Genomic DNA, 18,202 nt, shown 5'->3' on the forward strand with positions numbered 1-18,202 from the left:
TGTGTGGGCTCCCGTGTGTGTGTGTGTGTGTGTGGGCAGCACTGTAGGAGGAGGACCTGCTCCCCATGCCCAGTCTGCACAGACCTGGCCCAGTGAGTGCTCCTTTCTCCTGCGGGAAATGACCCACCAAAGGCCCAGAGCATTTTTCTGTGTGTAGTACTTACTGCCCTAACCCCACGGCACTCTGGGCCTCATGGGGGCTTTAGATACCAATGTGTTTCAGGCCTTCAGAAGACAGCGAGCTTGTCTTACTGGGCTCATTTTACCACTTGGGGAAGGAGGATTAGAAATGGCGGCGTTAGGGGGCGCCTGGGAGGCTCAGTCCATGATCTAGGCTCCGGTCTTGATCTCAGGGTCATGAGTTCAAGCCCTGCTACTTAAAAATGATGAGGATACTCTAAGAATGTGGGGTTAACTTACACAGTGGCACATATCTAGAAAGCCTGATCTCCCGAGGCAGGATTTGAACTGGAGTCGGCTGATCCATGAGGGGGCAGCTCCCACTCCGCCTGGACTGACGGGAAATGGTTCTGTAAATGTTTCCCTCACTTTTAAAGAAGTGCCTGGGTGGAGGAAGGAAGCATTCTTCTGGGCTTTGGGTGTGGAAGCTGTTGCAGCCATTCTGTGATCGTGAGGCCAACCCCACATACTTCTCCCCTCACGCCTCTGCTTCAGGTGGCAGAGCAGGAAGATGGGAAGAGCATGGTGGGGACCAAAACTTTTTTTTATTTTTTTACAAGATTTTATTTTTAAGGAATCTCTACACCCGATACGGAGCTCCAACTCACAACCCCGAGGGCAAGGGTCCCATGCTCTACCCACCGAGTCAGCCAGTGGTCCTTCCCCAACTTTTAATTCAGAAAACTTCAAACAGGTAGAAAAAGTGCAAGAACAGCACAACACCCGTATGCCCTTCCCGCGGATTCCCAGTTAATATTTCAGGAAGCTGATGACACCAGTCCACAAAAGGAAAGAACTCCTTCCCACTCCACTCCCTGGTCTCAATTGTTTTCCTGGTTTTGCCATCCCCCTATTGACTCGCCTCTTGGTGACCAGAGGCCTTAGAGGGAATTTCTGTTGACTGCATACATTTTTCCTATGGAGGTGGCTTTGAGGCTAGGGGCTGAAATGCAAATTTGTTGAAATCAGCTTGGTCGAGCACCAGCGTCCTGCCCAGCACTCCCTTGATTTCATTTTAGCTAATACGGATAACCATGACCAGGATATGATCTATGGGGCTCTTTTTCACATTTCCTTACATGTCCGGTACACTGAATGGGGAGTCGGAGCCATCTCTAAATTCCATTGGTCACTTATACCATGAGTAACAGTTCAGCACCGATGCCACGCAGCTCTGTGGCCACCCGGGAATCAGAGGTTCCCCTTCCCAGCCCTGCCTTTCTCTTCCCAAACCACATCTTTCCATGAGCCTGGGCAGTTCTAGCAAATCCCACTCTTCTGATGCCAACTAAAACGGAAAACTTTCCTCTACCCACAGAACCCTTCTGCCACCAAAGGTGTGGGTTTTCTGCACCAAGCAAGTCTGTAGTTTTAGGCAGACCCCCGCTACGTGTCCTAGAATTCAATTCAACTCTGGCATTAAGTCAAGTTCATGCAGGCCCCCCAGTTTAAGGGTTCAATCCCACAAGACTCCCTGCCCATCCCCCTTCAGATGCCATCCCTAAGTCCCCAGGCATCACTTGTGCCTCTGACCAACTAGCTATAAATTGGAGATTCCCAAAGCCCCCTTCTCAGATTCAGTCATTTGCTGTTACAGCTCAGGAAACTCAGGGAAACATTTGTGTTTACTGGTAACAAACCAGTAACAAACGGGATATGGAATGATACAGATGAAGAGCTGAATGCAGAGACGATCTAGAAGGGCAAGTTCCAGAAGGGTGCCTAGTGCAGGAATGTCTGTCCCCATGGAGTTAGGGTGTGTCGCCCTCCCAGCATGGACATGGTTCACCAGCCCACAAGCTCCAAACCCTATAGCTTAGGGAGGTTTTTTTATGGAACCTTCATCACATAGATATGATCAATCATAGTTCAATCTTCAGCCCCTACTCAGCATCAGAGCCACTGAATTAACAGCTATGGAGGGGCGCCTGGGTGGCTCAGTGGGTTAAAGCCTCTGCCTTTGGCTCAGGTCATGATCCCAGGGTCCTGGGATCGAGCCCTGCCTCAGGCTCTTCCCCCCGCCCCCACATTGGGCTCTCTGCTCAGCAGGGAGCCTGCTTCCTCCTCTCTCTGCCTGCTTCTCTGCCTACTTGTGATCTCTGTCTGTCAAATAAACAGCCGTGGAAATCTCCTCCTTCCAAATTTGTTCATTTTAAAGCAATTTCCTTTGCATTTTCTGTGGCTTGCTGCCCAAAACTCTCCTGATATGCAGGCCTCAGGCACCTTATATAAAACAGTAAAATGCACCCACTTCCCGGAAAGTTAAATATATGTGGGCTTTTTTGGCTATACAGTTTCAAACTATTTTTCGACGTTTATTTTTTTATTTTATTTATTTATTTTTTAAAGTAGGCTCCACAACGAGCCAGGAGCCCAACACAGGGCTTGAACTCACAACCCTGAGATCGAGACCTGAGCTGAGCTCCAGAGCCGCTCATTTAACTGACTGAGCCACCCATGCACCCCTGTATGTTTGTTTTAAACATTATGTGACTTGGGGGATCTAAGGTAGGCGTGCCCAACCTCTAGGAAGACTTGGACACACTTTGGAAATAAGAAAATTCAACCCTGGAGAACTGGTCTCCAATGTTTCCACTTTGATGATGAGCAGGGTTTACGTCTGAGCACCGTAAATGCTGATTGGCTTCAGCGTTGCAGTTTTAACCTTTTGGAGCCAATGTATTTTTTTTTTCTTCAGGTCTCAAATATTTTATAAGCTCTCAAAAAGCTCTCAGCTTCCTGTGAGTCTATAATTATGTCAAAAGAGAAACATGAAAAAAATTAAACGACTCCTGCCAGAGCCCTAGTGGGCTGATGAATGGTACGATCCCACCCAGACCTCGTATGAGAGAAGGGATGGCTCCCCAAAGATGACTGAGGGTCTGTAATCAGAAGGGGGACAGACAGCAGGTGGGAAGGCAAAAGAATGCCACTGTGTTTGGGGAGATGGCTGTCTGGGCAGGTAGAAGAGCACAGCAAAGGCCGGGAGGTAAAAACAGACACTCAAGGTAAGTGGGGGTTGGAAGAGCCCCTAAGGTTGGGGGCCATCTCCCTCCCCCGCCCCAGTTCTTTCTATACTTCATGGAGCAAGTGGAAAAAAAATTTTTTTTTTTTTTTTTTTTTTTGAGATCCAGATATCCCAGGACCACAGTGTTCTTCTCTCCTTAGCTCAGGAGATGGAAAGCAGGTCAGCCCTGGCTCCCTGCGTGACCTTGGCCAAGTGGCCAGCCTCTTAGGGTGGTTTCTGCATCATTAAATGAGGGAGTGGGTCAGGTGCAGAATCTCTGGGGCCCATTCCCGCTCTGACTTGTAGGACTCTGGAGCTGGCTCTGATCAGCCCCACCATCCCTGGCTGGGCCAGCCAGGTTGGCTGAGGGGTGTGGATGGTGTTTCCGTGGGCCTGGCAGCCCTCCCAGCCACTGCCCACTGGAGGAGGAGGCACAGCCTTCCCGTGGGCAGGGCAGGCAGGAGTGGGCAGGCTGGGAAGGGCCATGCTGGCCCGGATCCCCTGTCCATGGGTATGGAGCTCGAATCTCACCACAGCGGCCAAAGTCCAGCCTGTAGGATGGAGGAATTCCACAGAGTTCTCTGCCTCCACTGCAGGGCAACGAGGGAGGAGGAGTCCCAGGACGGGGGACCCTTGACCTTGGGGGAGCAGAAGAGAGGACAAATGCTGAGCCCCCCCCCCCCCCCCACATCACCTCTGTAATCCAACCACTAGGGAATGGTAATGTTCCCACTTTCCAGGCCTGGAAACAGGTTCAAAGAGTTCAAGGACTTTGGCCACCGTCACAGCCAGGCAGCCCCCAAATTAGGACTTGCCTTCCCTTCTGATTCATTTCAGGTTCATTTCAGGGCCCAGAGCAGCTTCACTGTGCGGTCCCTTCCAGTTGACAGGCACGAGGCCTAGGATGGTGGTGGTGGGGGGAGGCGTAGATGGAAAGAGGTAATGTTTGAAAGCAAGGAGATAAGGTGCCCATTTATCCGCGCAGGGCCTGGCAGATTAAGAGGGTGCCACCTCTAAGAAGCCCTGAGGACTGGGTGGGGGTGGGGTGCACAGGGGCCCCTGTCACCCAGGAAAACCATGGTCCCTATTACAGGAAGCTGGGGAGACTTGCTGCCCCAGAGTAGGCAGGAGGGCACTGTTGGGGATGAGGTAGCGAGGGGTGAGGGGGAGACCTCCCGGCAGTGTGGACCCCAGGAAGGTAATCTCAGCCTAGGAGAAGAGACAAGAGGGAAGCCAAACTCTTCTGAGACTGTGGGGAAAAAAAAAAAAATCACTATTTCGTTCAACAGCCATGAACTCCACCCTGGACTAGCTTTGTGCGGGGAGCAGGGTTTCACCTCCCCCAGTTTCCAGATAGGGAGGCCACCTTGGGAACGGCGTGGCAGGGCTAGGACCCGAATCCAACTCTCGGGACTCCGCAAGGGGCTTTTCCGGAGGCCTGTTCATGCCATGGCACCCCTCTACCGGCCCAGAGCCAGCCAAAACTGCCCATCGTCCAGCAGCATGCACTTCCTGACACTGGGCCCATCCTCCAGGTTGGAGGAAGCATGGGAGCAGCTCCGGAGGCCCTGAGAGCTCAGGACTGGACCTGGACCAGAGCAGCCTGCCAGCCCCACGTCACAGCAGCCAGGCTAGGACCGTGCCCACACCACCTCCGCTCCTCGGTCAGAGCTCCCCAGATGCCCGCATTCCCTGATTCAGGCAGAGAGTGCCTGTGGCACTTGGAGGGGAAACACAGAGGAAAAGCAGCCCAGCAGCTCGGCTCCACGCATCCCTCCCTGTGCTGAGGTTGAGGGGAGGCCCCGGAGGAAAAAATGAAAGAGCTGGGCTTGGTTTCTGAGGCTTGGTCTTGGAGGAGGGATGAGAGCCTGCCTCAAGGCCTAGGGCACTCCCCACCACTCCTCCTGTGCCAGGGTGGGGATTAGTCATCTGTGGGGGCGTGGGGGGCAGGGGAGAGGGCAGTGGAGGACCTGGCTTCCAGATGTGAGTCCCTCCTGGTCCACATCTTCCTCCCTCTTCAGTGCTGGCAGTTTCGGAAGGGAGAGGGCAATGTGCAGAAGGAGGTCCCGGTGTCAAGTCTCCTAACAAGCGCCCCCCCCTTGCCCAGTGCTCCCCACACCTCTCTCTCCTAGTTCCTGGCTATGAGGTGAGCACCCCTCTAACCCACCCACGCTCAGTTCTGTTGCTCCAGCGATCTTCCCCGCACCCCACGTCTGCTCTCAGTACTTACCTTCCCTACAACCTTCCATGGCTGCCGCTTCCTGACGGCACACGGGAGAAGAACGAGGCATGAACAAGTCAGGTACAAGAGAGAGGGGAGGCGCCTGGGTAGCTCAGTGGGTTAAAGCCTCTGCCTTCAGCTCAGATCATGGTCCTGGGGTCCTGGGATCAAGCCCCGCATGGGGCTCTCTGCTCGGTAGGGAGCCTGCTTCCCCCTCCTCTCTCTGCCTGCCTCTCTGCCTACTTGGGATCTCTGTCTGTCAAATAAATAAATAAATCTGAAAAAAGAAAAAGAGAGAGGGAGCAGGGGGCGACAGGCCCGGAACAACTCCTCAGTCCCGTATTTATTAGACAGAGACAGCTCCCACAAAGGAGCCGAAGAAGGGTGTACATTAATCATCTGCCTCATAGATAAATAAGAAGGAAGGCAAAATATATCTGGCCAAGCAGCATAAAGTTTGTATTTGAGCAGCACATTCAGAGGGAGCAGCTGATTAGCCACAGGTGCTCTAACGGAAAAATGCAGCAGGCGGCATTCCGCCCTGAGCAGGTCGGGCATCCCCGGCCGCTCAGCCTCAAGGATGGATATTGTCCTCTCTCCCAAAGGCCTGTTGCCTGTCCATGGTTTTCTTAAGGCCATATCTAAACATGCTCGTAACTAGTATAATTTCTCATGGGTCCTGATGAGGGAGCAGGAGGCTGGCTGAGGACAGAGCAAAAGCTGGCGCCTTGCACCCCCTCTTCACCCGCTCCCCTCCATATGTGTAGCGTTCCTCAGGCACCCCTGACTGCCATAAAACAATAAATAGTTCACTTGCAGGGATCGCAATCCTGCAGAACAGGAATCTCCCTTGCTCTACAGATGTCCTAGAGACCTAAACAGGGAGGTTACCTTATCAATAGCACAAATTTCCAGAGGCAAAGAACTCTTGGTTCCTGAAGCCCTAATGTCTCCCTCCCCACCGTAAACCGGAGGAGGCTGAGGTAGAAGGGAATGTAAATGATAGCCGGATCATAACACCCCACCAAGAATCTCCCAATTATCTTGATGTTAATGGCTGACCTAAGGACGACATTGATCAAGCCATAAGGGCAAGGCCTCCCCCACCCAGCACCTTGTAGGCCCTCCCTAGCATGTGAGAACTCTGTTGAAATCTCCCATCCCTTCACCACCTCCCCCCAACCGTGGGGTATATAACATGCCGACCCTCACAACCCGGGGCAGCAGCTCTTCCTGCCCATGGGTCCTGTCCCCGTGCTTTAATAAACCACCATTTTGCACCAACAACGTCTTAAGAATTCTTTCTTTAGTCGTCGGCTCCGAACCTCCTCACCCCACCGAACCTGACTTAGGTTCTGGGACTTCATCAGGTCCTATTTTAAGTAATACATTATTCTGAGGGACAGTTACACATGGCTCCCCAGCACCCTCCGTTAAAATAATGGCCCAGCCCCTGGAATGAGGCCCTTCCTGATCCAGATGCTGTCGGCCTCCCATCTCATGCCCCGACTTCCCCAGCATACCCGAAACTTCAGCCGTGCCCAGATGCTCCCCGTTCCCCAGACGTGCGCTTTCTCACGTCTGAGCCTTTGCTCATGCTGGAATGCCAGCTCTCCTTCTTCACCCATCCTGCAAGACCCACCTCGGGGGCACCTGGGTGGCTCCGTTGGTTGAGCGTCTGACTTCAGCTCTGGTCATGATCCCAGGGTCCTGGGATTGAGCCCCGCATGGGGCTCTCTGCATGGCGGGGAGCCTGCTTCCCCCTCTCTCTCTGCCTACCTCTCTGACTACTTGTGATCTCTCTCTCTGTGTCAAATAAATAAATTAAAAATCTTAAAAAAAAAAAAAAATGAACAGAGAAGGGAAAGCCCGGGCCTAGCCTTGGAGAGAGAGATGTGAAGAGGAGTGGAAGGGAAGGGGGCAAGAGCCAGACACCCAACCCCTCCTGGCCTGGCCCACCCCGGGGCCCCCTCTCAGGCCTGACTCAGGCCTGACGCTGTCAGGCAGGAGCCCTTGGAGGCTCCACAGCAGGCCCCTCAGGAGGGCTGAGGCATGAAGCCTGAGGCCTGGCACCCGGCCCAGGCTTTCTTTAGCGCTAAATGAGGAGCGCCAGCAGCAGCCACAATCCCAGCTTCCGGGGAGGCCCGGGTGGGGCCAGGGCCTTGTGGTTCAAGGTCCCGGGCCCTCTGCAGAGGCCTGCAGTGCAGGCCACGCCCTGGTCCCTGCAGGGAGCAGCCAGATGAACCCCAGTTCTAATCCGCTGAGGGACCCTGGATCCCTTCAGCCATCTTCTCTGGGTAGCCCCTGAGCTCGGCCTGCTGGCCCTAGGCCCCCTTCCCGCCAACTCTAGTGCCTAACTCATCCTCAAACTATTTTCCACTGGCTCCCCCCACCCCCAATCCCTGCCACAGCACAATTTTTTTGGTGGGGGTGGGGAGGGATGAAGGGGAATGGAAGGTGGAGCCTGGACCCTGGGGGAGTGGTTAAGGAAGACGGCGGGGGGGGGGGGGGGCTTGCCACTCTGATTGGTCACCTCTGCTCCAGAAAGTCTTCAAAATTCCATTGACCCCGCCTCCAGTGGGCCCCCATCCCTGTCCTGCCTTACAATTGGCTGGGATTCTAGGGGGCGGGACTTACCGGAGCCCGGTCCCGTTAAAAGGGTGGGAGCGGCCCAGGGTCCCACCTCTCCCCTTGAGTCTTGAGACAGCTGGTGTGGCAGGCATTCCGCGGGAACATCCTCTGGTCCTCAGTCATGGCTTGTGTGAGTGTGGGGATCCCGTCCCAATGCCCAGGGATGGTGGGGGGGCAGACAGCTGGGGGGGGGGGTAGATGAAGATCTGAGTTTTAGTCCCTGGGGTGTGGCTTTGACCGAGTACCTTCTCTTTGCTGTGCCTCAGTGGCCGTGTCTGTAAAATGGGGGTGGGCGCCATGGCCCCTAAAGGCCCTTCCTGGCCTAAGAATTATCTGAGTTCCTCCGGAGTCTGACAGCACAGTTATTTCCGCCTGGATTTGACAGTCTGCAGCACTCCGATACTGGGAGAGAGAAGGGTGTGGCAAACTGGTGGGGTGTTGACTTTGATGACACCCAGCCTCCTGTCCCTTCCCCCTCCTTCACCCCGGAGAGCCTCCTGTCCCTTCCCCCCCTGCAGCTGTCCCCAGTCACTGGGCCAGGGCAGAGTCATCCTCTGCTCTAGAGAGCTCTGAAAAGTCGCCAAGATTTGACCGGCTGCCCAAGAGGGCGCCTGCTTGGGTTAGTGGGTGGAGGGTGGTTCTGTGCAGGGTAGTCAGGTGGGGGCTGGGTAATTCCCATCCCCCTCCACACATACATTCCCCATGCCTGCAGATGGGGTGCTAAAGGGAAGAGAAGGAGGCTAGAATCTTCTGCAGGCCCCAAGGAAGGGGGTTCAAGTTTGTAGCAGAAGGAACCACTCACACCAGTTAGCCTGTGCGGTCAATCTTGATATTGCTGAGCTGGCCGGGCTACCGAGTCTGGCCCTTGGCCGCTCACTCTTCCTTCTGCACAGGAGCCTGGCTGCGCCCCTTAGGGGTCTCCTCTCCAACCCCTGCGCCTTTCTGTACGGAGGGGCTTGAAGGGGATGGTGGGGGATCTCCCAGCCCCGGGTTGCCTCTTCTCCAGCAGGGGGGCCGACCCAGGTGCCTTTCTTTGCCACCCAGTCGCAGTGTCACTCATTCTGAGTCCGATTCTCTCCATCCATCTATTAAATGAAGGAATGGAACATATCATCTCACCTCCCAAGCCGCTCTGAATCTAAAATCCCCAAGCTGAATCGCAAAAACTTCTAGATCTTGCCTTCCACAACCTCGGCAGTGGTAACAGACAGGAAATGGACCCGGCTGGGAGCAGGGACTTATCCGGGACCACACGGAGAAAGAGAGTCTAGAACTTGCTCCAGATTCCCCAGGCTTCCCGCGGGCGGGGCCAGAGGATCCAGGGCGGGCACGCCCCCGGCCCTCCCCCTCCCGCACTGTGTCCTCTAATCCCGCTGGGTGGGTCTCCTCGTTGCAGGGTCTGATCGCCAGCAACCTGAATCTCAAACCTGGGCAGTGCCTCAGAGTGCAGGGCGAGGTGGCCCCCGAAGCCAAGAGGTGAGAGGGTGAAGGTTGGGGTAGCAGGCCGCAGGGGCCCGGGCTGCGGAACCGGGCGGAGCCGGGCGGCGGAGCGGGCCCCGCTCTGGGAGGGGCGTGGAGTCCCCGGTCAGACTGCCCAGTCCAGACCACCAGCTGGGGGACTCACTGAGCCGGGAGACTCTAGTTCTGGCCCTGCCGCCTCCTGGCTGTGTGACGGAGGCCCCGCACCTCCCTCCCGCGGCGAGGGGGTTAACGGCAGCCGCGTTCTCTGGGTGAGTCACTTCCTCCGCGCGGGGTCTGGATGCCCCCACTACAGTCGCCCCCATCCCTCCCCGCTGGAGCCTCCTAAGCTAAACCAGCTGCAGCCTCGGCCTTTACCTTGCCTGCCCCGCCCCCACTGTGGGCGGGAGCCGAGGTCCCTGGGGGCCTGGGAGAGGGAATGGGGGCGCCGCTCCCCTGCTGGTCCGCTCCCCTGCTGGTTCTAGGAGGTCCTCTCCTCTTGCCCCCACCCTCTTCACATACTCAAACTTTCACTCCTTCAGCCCTTCTTCCAAGCTGCCTAGTCTCTCCGCAGCCGTGTGACCTTGGACCCGTCAACCCACCGCACTGCACTGCGCTCCAATCAGTTGTCAGTTCCCTGCTTGGGGAGGTGGTTGTGTGGAGAAAGTGAGATGCTGGGTCGCTCGGTGACCAGCTGATCTTAGAAAGAGCCGCACACATCGTGTGCTTTATGCTTTTCATGCCTACCAAACCCTCCGAGGGACATACCGCTCTTCTCTCCACTTAGCAAATGCGTTTTGGATGATGATGATGGGTTTGCTAGCCACCCCCCCCACCCCCCACCCCACCCCCGCTCTTGAGCACCTACCGCGGGCCGTCCTGCTGGGCACCAGGAGCACAGAGATACACAAGGCAGACAGGACATGCGCCCTCCCAGAGGTCACCGTGCGGAGGAGGTCTGTCAGTCCGTGACCAGAGGGACACAAAGTCATGTCTGTAAGAGTCTGGGCTTGGCCATCCGCACAGTCAGACCCTTAGCGATTCCTCCTGGACAGCCCCCATGGGGCAGATGAGGAGACTGAGGCCCAGAGAAGGGCAGGGACTTGCTCAAGGTCACACAGCCAGGAGGCGGCAGGGCCAGAACTAGAGCCTCCTCCCTGCTCAGTGAGTCCCCGAGCTGGTGGCCTGGACTGGGCAGTCCGAGGGGGGACTGCGGTCGGCTGCAAAGGTCTCAGTGCCCCCTGCTCCCCGCAGCTTCGCCCTGAACCTGGGCAAAGATGGCAACAACCTGTGCCTGCACTTCAACCCCCGCTTCGAAGCGCATGGGGATGTCAACACCATCGTGTGTAACAGCAGAAGCGAAGGGTCCTGGGGCGAGGAGCTTCGAGAGTCTAACTTCCCCTTCCTGCCTGGGAGCCCCATGGAGGTGGGCTGGGGCCTGGGGCCAGGGGCGGGGTGGCTGGCAGAGCAGGCCTTAGCAGCTACAGACCTAGGTCCCACCCTGCCCTCCCTCCCATCCCCTGTCCCCTCTCTCCCCTCCCCTGCTGTGATCAGGCCGGTGAGCACCAGCCCCTCTCCCAGGGAGCCTGTGTCCTGGGACCTGCAGGCCAGCTGTGACCGCAGAGCCCAGGCTCCCGATTCAGGGTCCCTGCCACTCCCTGCCCCTCTCCATCCTCCAGGTGTGCGTCTCCTTCGATAATGCTGACCTGACCATCAAGCTGCCGGATGGATACTCCTTCAAGTTCCCCAACCGCCTCAACCTGGAGGCCATCGAGTACCTGTCGGCTGATGGGGACATGAAAATTAAGTGTCTGGCTTTCGACTAAGGGCAGCCCGGATGTGGCCCCTAATAAAGGCAGCTGCCTCTGCTGCCTCTGGACCAGCCTTCTGTGTGTGTGTTGGTGGGGAGGGGCGCGGTGGAAGGGGAGGTTGCCACCAACTCCCGCAGGCTCCCCCTCCTTTCCCTCCATTTGCATGGGAGGGAGCTGGAGGCTGATGAAAGAAACCCAGTCACAGCCCTCCCAACGGCTCCCAACCCAGGGAGCCCCAGCACACACTAGGTACTCAGAAGAGAAGAAATCAACGAAACCAGGGGGAAAGAGGCAAGGGAAGACTGATGGGTGCCGTGGTAGCTGGCGGCAGAGAGGGAGGTGGAGGGAAGAATCATGGGCTCCTCGACGGCTTTCAGGAGCTAGAAAGAGATGGGGTTCAGAGCTGTGTGTCCTGGTGCGTGTTAACTGACCTCTCTGAGCCTTTGGTTTATGTACCTATACAAGGCAGGGTTGAGAGCACGTAGCCTATCAGAGGGCTGTCTGAGAAGATTACATGAGACCTGAGAAGCAATTCAAGTTCAATGCCTGGCACAGGGCAAATGCCCGATGATGGACGTTGGCTTCCTGTCCCTGCTGCATTAGCACACGATGTTATCGATGTGGTTTTGGAATATAAGTGAAGTTGGGTGGGGTGGGGCATGGAGCTGGCCCCCAAGAAAATTCTAAAGACGTATTTGGTGTGAAAAGCACGGTCCCATGAGCAGAAAGAGATGCCCTGGGGTTGTGAGGAGTGGCCCATGATCCTTTCAAGTTGGGAGGGGGTTAAAGTCTTAGTCATAAGACCCTTCAGATGTATATCAGTGGGCCATATGCTTGGGGATGATTGTCAACACTTATCTTGGAGGGGTTAGAGATAAAAGGAAGTTTCAAAAGGAATTTTTTTTTTTAAGATTTTATTTATTTAGTTGACAGAGATCACAAGTAGGCAGAGAGAGAGGAAGGGAAGCAGGCTCCCCACTGAGCAGAGAGCCCGATGCTGGGCTGGATCCCAGGACTCTGGGATCATGACCTGAGCTGAAGGCAGAGGCTTTAACCCACTGAGCCACTCAGGCGCCCCACCAAAGTAATTTTTATATGGTAAAGTAGACCTGGGGGTGGGATGTGTGTCAGTCAGGCTAGGTTTGCCTTTTGCCCTTAGCAGAGTTTTAACATTGAGGCAGTTGTGTCCCTGGAGGAATGTCACTCCGCCTATTTCAAGGACTTGTCAGTGGGCTGTAGTTAGAAAGGAATTTTTTTTTAAAGATTTTATTTATTTATTTGACAGAGATCACAAGTAGGCAGAGGCAGGCAGAGAGAGAGGGGGAAGTAGGCTCCTTCTGAGCAGAGAGCCCGATGATGTGGGGCTCGATCTCAGGCCCCTGAGACCATGACTGAGCCAAAGGCAGAGGCTTTAACCCACTGAGCCACCCAGGTGCCCCGGTAGTAAAGAAATTATTTTTTCTTCTGCCTTTGTTCCTCACATCAAAGAGGACCTACAAGATAACGCTAAAGGGAACCTACAAGATACTGCTAAAGAGGCCTTGCCACTGTCAAGTTAAGGTTGTTTGCCCCTCTACAAAGGTATTAACATTAAGATAATTGGGAGCTTTCTGGAGGAATGTCACACTACTCCCACCCAGGCGTGGGAGTTGGGGGGGGAAGGTTGTAGAGTGTCAGCTCCTGTGTCTTCAGCCAGGCTTCTGCTCCCTCATCCATCAGCCCAGTTTGAAGGGAAGGAAAACCGCTCTGCAGGATGGCATGGCTGCCTGGTCTGCACCGGCCCCGCTGAGAGCTGCGAGGCGGCCCAGACAGCCCAGCCTTGTGGTTCCAGGCCACATGCCACCACGCTGGAGCCCAAGGGCGACCAGGTCTGGAAGCTGCTGGTTCTGTGACCATGGCAGAACCCTCATCCTGACACTGGGGAGAGGGGCTCAGGCAATGATGCTGGCTCAACTCCTGGCCCGTTCCCCCACCCACCCAGAAGTTTGTTCATTTGCTTATAATCGCTGTACCCAACCTGGGGCTTGAACTCATGACCCCAAGATCCAGAGTCACATGCTCTGTGGACTAAGCCAGCCGGGCACCCCTGTTGGCCAGGTTCTGTATAGGAGGAACTGGGGCATGGGGTGTGGGGGGGACATGCCACCCCCCCCACCACCACAAGGAACTGGGTAGAGGCAGGCAGTCTCCCTGCTCCCAGAGGTCCCTTTCGTGCAGAGCAGAGGAGTTCAGGGAAACTCAGTTGGCCTGGGAGGAGGTCTCCAGGAGCCCCTCCTCTCTTGGATTCCAAAGAGGACATGTCTTGCAAGACCCACCAGGCTCTACTCCCCCAGAGGGCATTGATTATTATTTTATTTTATTAAATATTTTTATTTATTTATTTGACAGAGAGGGAACATGAGCAGGGGCAGAGAGAAAGGGAGAAGCAGGCTTCCTGAAGAGCAGGGAGCCAGACGCGGGGCTAAATCCCCGGACCCTGGGATCAATCCCCGGACCCTGGGATCATGACCTGAGCCAAAGGCAGATGCTCAACAACCAATCCACCCAGGCGCCCCAGAGGGCAATGTTTAACCCAGCCCAGCATACTCATTTATCGTAAGTGATGGGACCTGGGATGAGGGCCAGGCAACCCGGCAGACTGACCATCCCCTGGCTCCTTTTTGCTTCCTGCTCCCTGTTCCAGGGCCCCTACCTCCCTGGGAAGCAGCCCCTAGACCTGAGCCAATGTTCAGGATGACTTAGTATGAAAACGTCCCACGGGCTCCCCCCAAACCACAGGGCGCTGTCACCTGATGTGTGGAGGGTGGGAGCCTGGCCAATTTCGGTCTCCAGGAGAGCCAGCACTAGGTGGGACCTAGTGTGGGACCTGTGGGACCCAGGGTGGCGCTCCTCCACCCACCCCCCAGCCTTAGTTTCCTCATCTGTAAAATGGGGGTCGTTATTTGCACCTGAGCCCTTTTGGGTGGATAATCCCCATCTCAGGGGGAAGCACATCTCTAGAGGAGAGCCCAGGAGGATGGAGTGTACACGCTGGGAGCTACCCCGAGCCTCAGGCAATCTCCAGGCTCTCCCAGGGCCAGCCAGAGAAACGGCTTTGGAAGTCTGGCTGTGACGGAGCGCCCTCTGCTGGACGTCGGAGAAAGTGTCTCTTGGACCTCCTTTCTCTGGTCCTCTTGGTTCAGCGCCACAGATTCTGGACAGACCCGCTGAACTCCCACAATACTCCAGGACTGGGAGGGACTACAACCTGGCAGAGGAAAGTCCTGGGGCAGAGAGGAAAGGAAACCACCGTATCTGGGCTCGGAGTCAAACAATCTTGTGTTCAAACCCCAGCTCCATCCCTGTGTGCCCCTGGATCAGTTAGGAGAGAACTCTCTGAACCTCAGTTGCCTCAACATCATGTTGCATGAATACTCTTATCTACCCCATGGGGCTGTTGCAAGGATTAGCTGAGATAAGGTGGAGAAATGCCCAGTTCCTAGCACACAGTAGTGAAGTAGGAAAGACGTTAGAGTTTGAAGCCAACGGACAAGAATTCTTGAGATGTCTTTAGTGCAAAAAAGGTGTTGTTGTTTTTTTTTAAAAAAGATTTTACTTTTTTATTTGACAGACAGAGATCATAAGTAGGCAGAGAGGCAGGCAGAGAGAGAGGAGGAAGCAGGCTCCCCGTTGAGCAGAGAGCCTGAAGCAGGGCTTGATCCCAGGACCCTGGGATCCTGACCTGAGCTGAAGGCAAAGGCTTAACCCACTGAGCCACCCAGGTGCCCCCAAAACGGTGGTTTTATTAAAGCACAGCAACAGGACCTGGGGGCAGAAAGACCTGCACCGGAGTCATAAAAAGTGGCCCACTATATACTTTCTAGTTGGTAGGGGGTTAGGGAAAGCTTAAGTCTCTAAGGAACTTGGAAGCAAGGTTTCCAGGACCTTGAGGGGGCTAGCTATTATTAGGAAAAAGGTCATTTTACTGTCTAGTAAAACCTTAGTCATGAGACCCTCCAGATGTATACCGGTGGGCCATATGCTTGGGGATGATTGCCAACACATATCTTGGGGGTTTAGAGATAAAAGAAATTTTTTTTCTTTCTTTCTTTCTTTCTTTTTTTTTTTTTTTAAAGATTTTATTTATTTATTTGAGAGAGAGACAGTGAGAGAGAGCATGAGAGGCGAGAAGGTCAGAGGGAGAAGCAGACTCCCCGTGGAGCTGGGAGCCTGATGCAGAACTCGATCCCGGGACTCTGGGACCGTGACCTGAGCCGAAGGCAGTTGCTTAACCAACTGAGCCACCCAGGCGCCCAAGATAAAAGAAATTTCTAAAGGAATTTTTGTATGTTAAAGTAGACTTATAGGTGGGGGAAAGAGTTGGGCTAAGATTTTGTCCTTAGCAAAGTATTAACATTGAGTCCCTAGGAACTGTCACTCTGCCTGTTCCAAGGACTTGTCAATGGGCTGTACCTAGTCAGCAAATTTAGTAATTTTTTTCTTGTGCCTTTATCTTCCACATCAAGTAGATGCTCAATAAACAAAAAAGTGATTCAAGGCGAAACCAATTCAAAGAATTATTATTAAGATTTATTAATTTATTTGACAGAGATGCCCGCGTGCCCAAGTAGGGGGAGGGGCAGAGAGCCAGGGACAGAAGCAGACTCCTGACTGGGCAGGGGTCTGACCCAGGGCTCAACTGGGGCTCCCTCTCATGACCCTGAGATCATGACCTGAGCCCAAACCAAGAGTCAGACACTTGACAGACTGAGCCACCCAGGCGCCCCCAAAGAGTGGTGGGTGTTTCAGACCAGGAGCTGCAGTGTCTTTCTGGAGTCTGGAGTCTGGGTGTGGTCCCAGTCCCTTGGCTCCTCTCCTGGGGCAAGGGGATCTGAAATCCCCTGGGAAGTGTGAAGCAATGGTCCCTGCCTGAGGTGGAGGGCTTCACGCTGCACTGGGTGGGGGCTTTTGCACAGGAGGCCTCCCGGAGCGCTCTGCCACCCCCACCCCGGGGGGAGGGCAGGCAGGCAGCGAGGGCTAGGTGGGCTACAAGGCCAACCAACCGCCCAGAGCTCCCCGATCTCCCTAGCCTGGAAGCTCAGCGAGGGCAGCAGCCGGAGAACGGCTCCATACACCGCTTACCTACTGGGCGACTTCCCCGCCTGAGCCTCCCTTTCCTCACCTGTATAACGGGCTTGGAAACAGCACCAGGAGGGTCAGTTGGCTGGCTCGGGGCAGCACGACACTCTTGATCTCTAGATGGTAAGTTCAAGCCCCACCTTGGGTGTAGAGATAGCTAAAAAAAAAATAAAATCTTTAAAACAAAAGAAAGAGGGCCGCCTGGGTGGCTCAGTCGGTTAAGCCTCTGCCTTCAGCTCAGGTCATGATCTCATGGTCGTAGGATCGAGCCCTACATGGGACTCCCCGCTCAGCGGGGAGCCCACTTCTGCCTCTCCCTCTGCTTCTCCCCCAGCTCCTGCCTGCACACTCCCTCTTTCTTTCTTGCTCACACTTTCTCAAATAAATAAATAAATACCTTAAAAAAAAAATAAAAAGAGAGAGAGGAAGGAAGGGAGGGGAGGAGGGAAGGCACAAGCACCGACCTCACAGGGCCCTTGTGAGGATTCACTGGAATAATCCACGGGAGACCCTGAGAACATTCCTCAGCACAGGAGGAGACAGACTAGTCCTGTAACCCCTGACAAGTTGCCTCCACTTTCTGAGAGAACAGGTAGGTCCCTTCTCTGGGTGCCTGGCACACAGTAGGTGCTCAATACATGTATACTTACTTATCTCCCGGCCCAGTCACTTGTCCAAGGAGAAGGGGGGGGGTGCTTTAAGAGTCTGATAATCTTCAGATATTCCTACTCTCAGGCCGTTCTGGGGTCACTTCCTCTGGTGGCCCTCCGGCAGCCTCCTGGGCTCCCCGCGGGAGAGGTACCAACCCCTGCGCAGTAATGATCACCAGCTCTACCAGACTGGCCAGTCTTTCAAGGCGAGGGCAGCCGTCCGGCCGCAGCGCTGCTGCAGGGATGAAAATTGAGAGTGGGGCGTTCAGGCATACGATCCCAGTTACTAAGATTCCCCTTCAGGTGGTGGTTTACTGAATGCCTTCACACACCCGCGCTCATCTCCCGTAAAGGTTGTGTTATTATGACACCCCCAGGCCACACCGGGGGAAACGGAGGCACAGAGAGGGGAGATGGCTTGTGTAGCAAACACAAGTGTGGCACGTGTTACTTACACACAATGTTACACAACTCACGTGTCCTCCTCATCGTGGTTCTCACAGTGTGGTCCGTGGGCCAGGAGTTCCAACATCCCCTGACAGCTTGTTAGCGTTGCAGATTACGGGCGGGGTTCACTGTAGACCCGCGGAATCAGAAACTCTAGGGTGGGGCCGAGCGGTCTGGGTTTCAGCAAGCCCTCCAGGGGATCCTGATAAACGCCGAAGTTTGAAAACTATTGTCTTGCACAACCCTACCAAAGTCACTATAATTATCCCTATTTTACAAATAGGGTAATTGTGGCCAAGCGAAGGCAATCAGTGCAGAACCACAGCTGTAATTGGGAGTACCAGGATTCTAATCCAGGGAGTGTGGCGCCAGAAATGGGTTCAGGGAGACCACTAACGATTTGACATCAGAATCCGAAGTACGATCAGCAATATTTGGCCATTTGCTAATAATTCCGTATGGCGCGGCTACTGCGTGCCCAGGCACCGTGCTAAACTCTGGGACGTCTCTTTCTCCGTTGCTGGCCTAGGAGGGGTACTGGGGTTAGGAATCACCGAGGAGGGGTAGGTATCTGATTGTTACACTCAGAAAGTAACCACCGGGAGGCGGGCTCCGCGGCCCCTTTAAAAGGCGGGGCCTGAGCAACGGAACTGAGGAGCGTAAGTACGACACGTGCCCG

The 18,202-nt window shown here is 54.9% G+C and overlaps 1 protein-coding gene across 1 annotated transcript; it reads left to right on the plus strand.

Moving 5' to 3' along the window:
* The first annotated feature begins 8,030 nt into the window (after window positions 1-8,030).
* LGALS1 (galectin 1) lies at window positions 8,031-11,381 on the plus strand. The gene is made up of 4 exons (XM_059186922.1): window positions 8,031-8,169; window positions 9,436-9,515; window positions 10,752-10,923; window positions 11,177-11,381. Exons 1-4 carry the CDS (start codon window positions 8,161-8,163, stop codon window positions 11,321-11,323), a joined length of 408 nt encoding a protein of 135 aa, XP_059042905.1. The 5' UTR covers window positions 8,031-8,160; the 3' UTR covers window positions 11,324-11,381.
* Window positions 11,382-18,202: the final 6,821 nt, after the last annotated feature.

The sequence above is a fragment of the Mustela lutreola genome, chromosome 8 (genome assembly GCF_030435805.1).
Source record: "Mustela lutreola isolate mMusLut2 chromosome 8, mMusLut2.pri, whole genome shotgun sequence".
NCBI classification, from domain to species: Eukaryota; Metazoa; Chordata; class Mammalia; order Carnivora; family Mustelidae; genus Mustela; species Mustela lutreola.

Bases quoted from the DNA above. Each gene is read 5' to 3' on its own strand.
- LGALS1 (XM_059186922.1), top strand. The intron at 9,516-10,751 runs GTGAGAGGGTGA...TGCTCCCCGCAG, and splicing joins GTGGCCCCCGAAGCCAAGAG to CTTCGCCCTGAACCTGGGCA. The intron at 10,924-11,176 runs GTGGGCTGGGGC...TCCATCCTCCAG, and splicing joins TGCCTGGGAGCCCCATGGAG to GTGTGCGTCTCCTTCGATAA.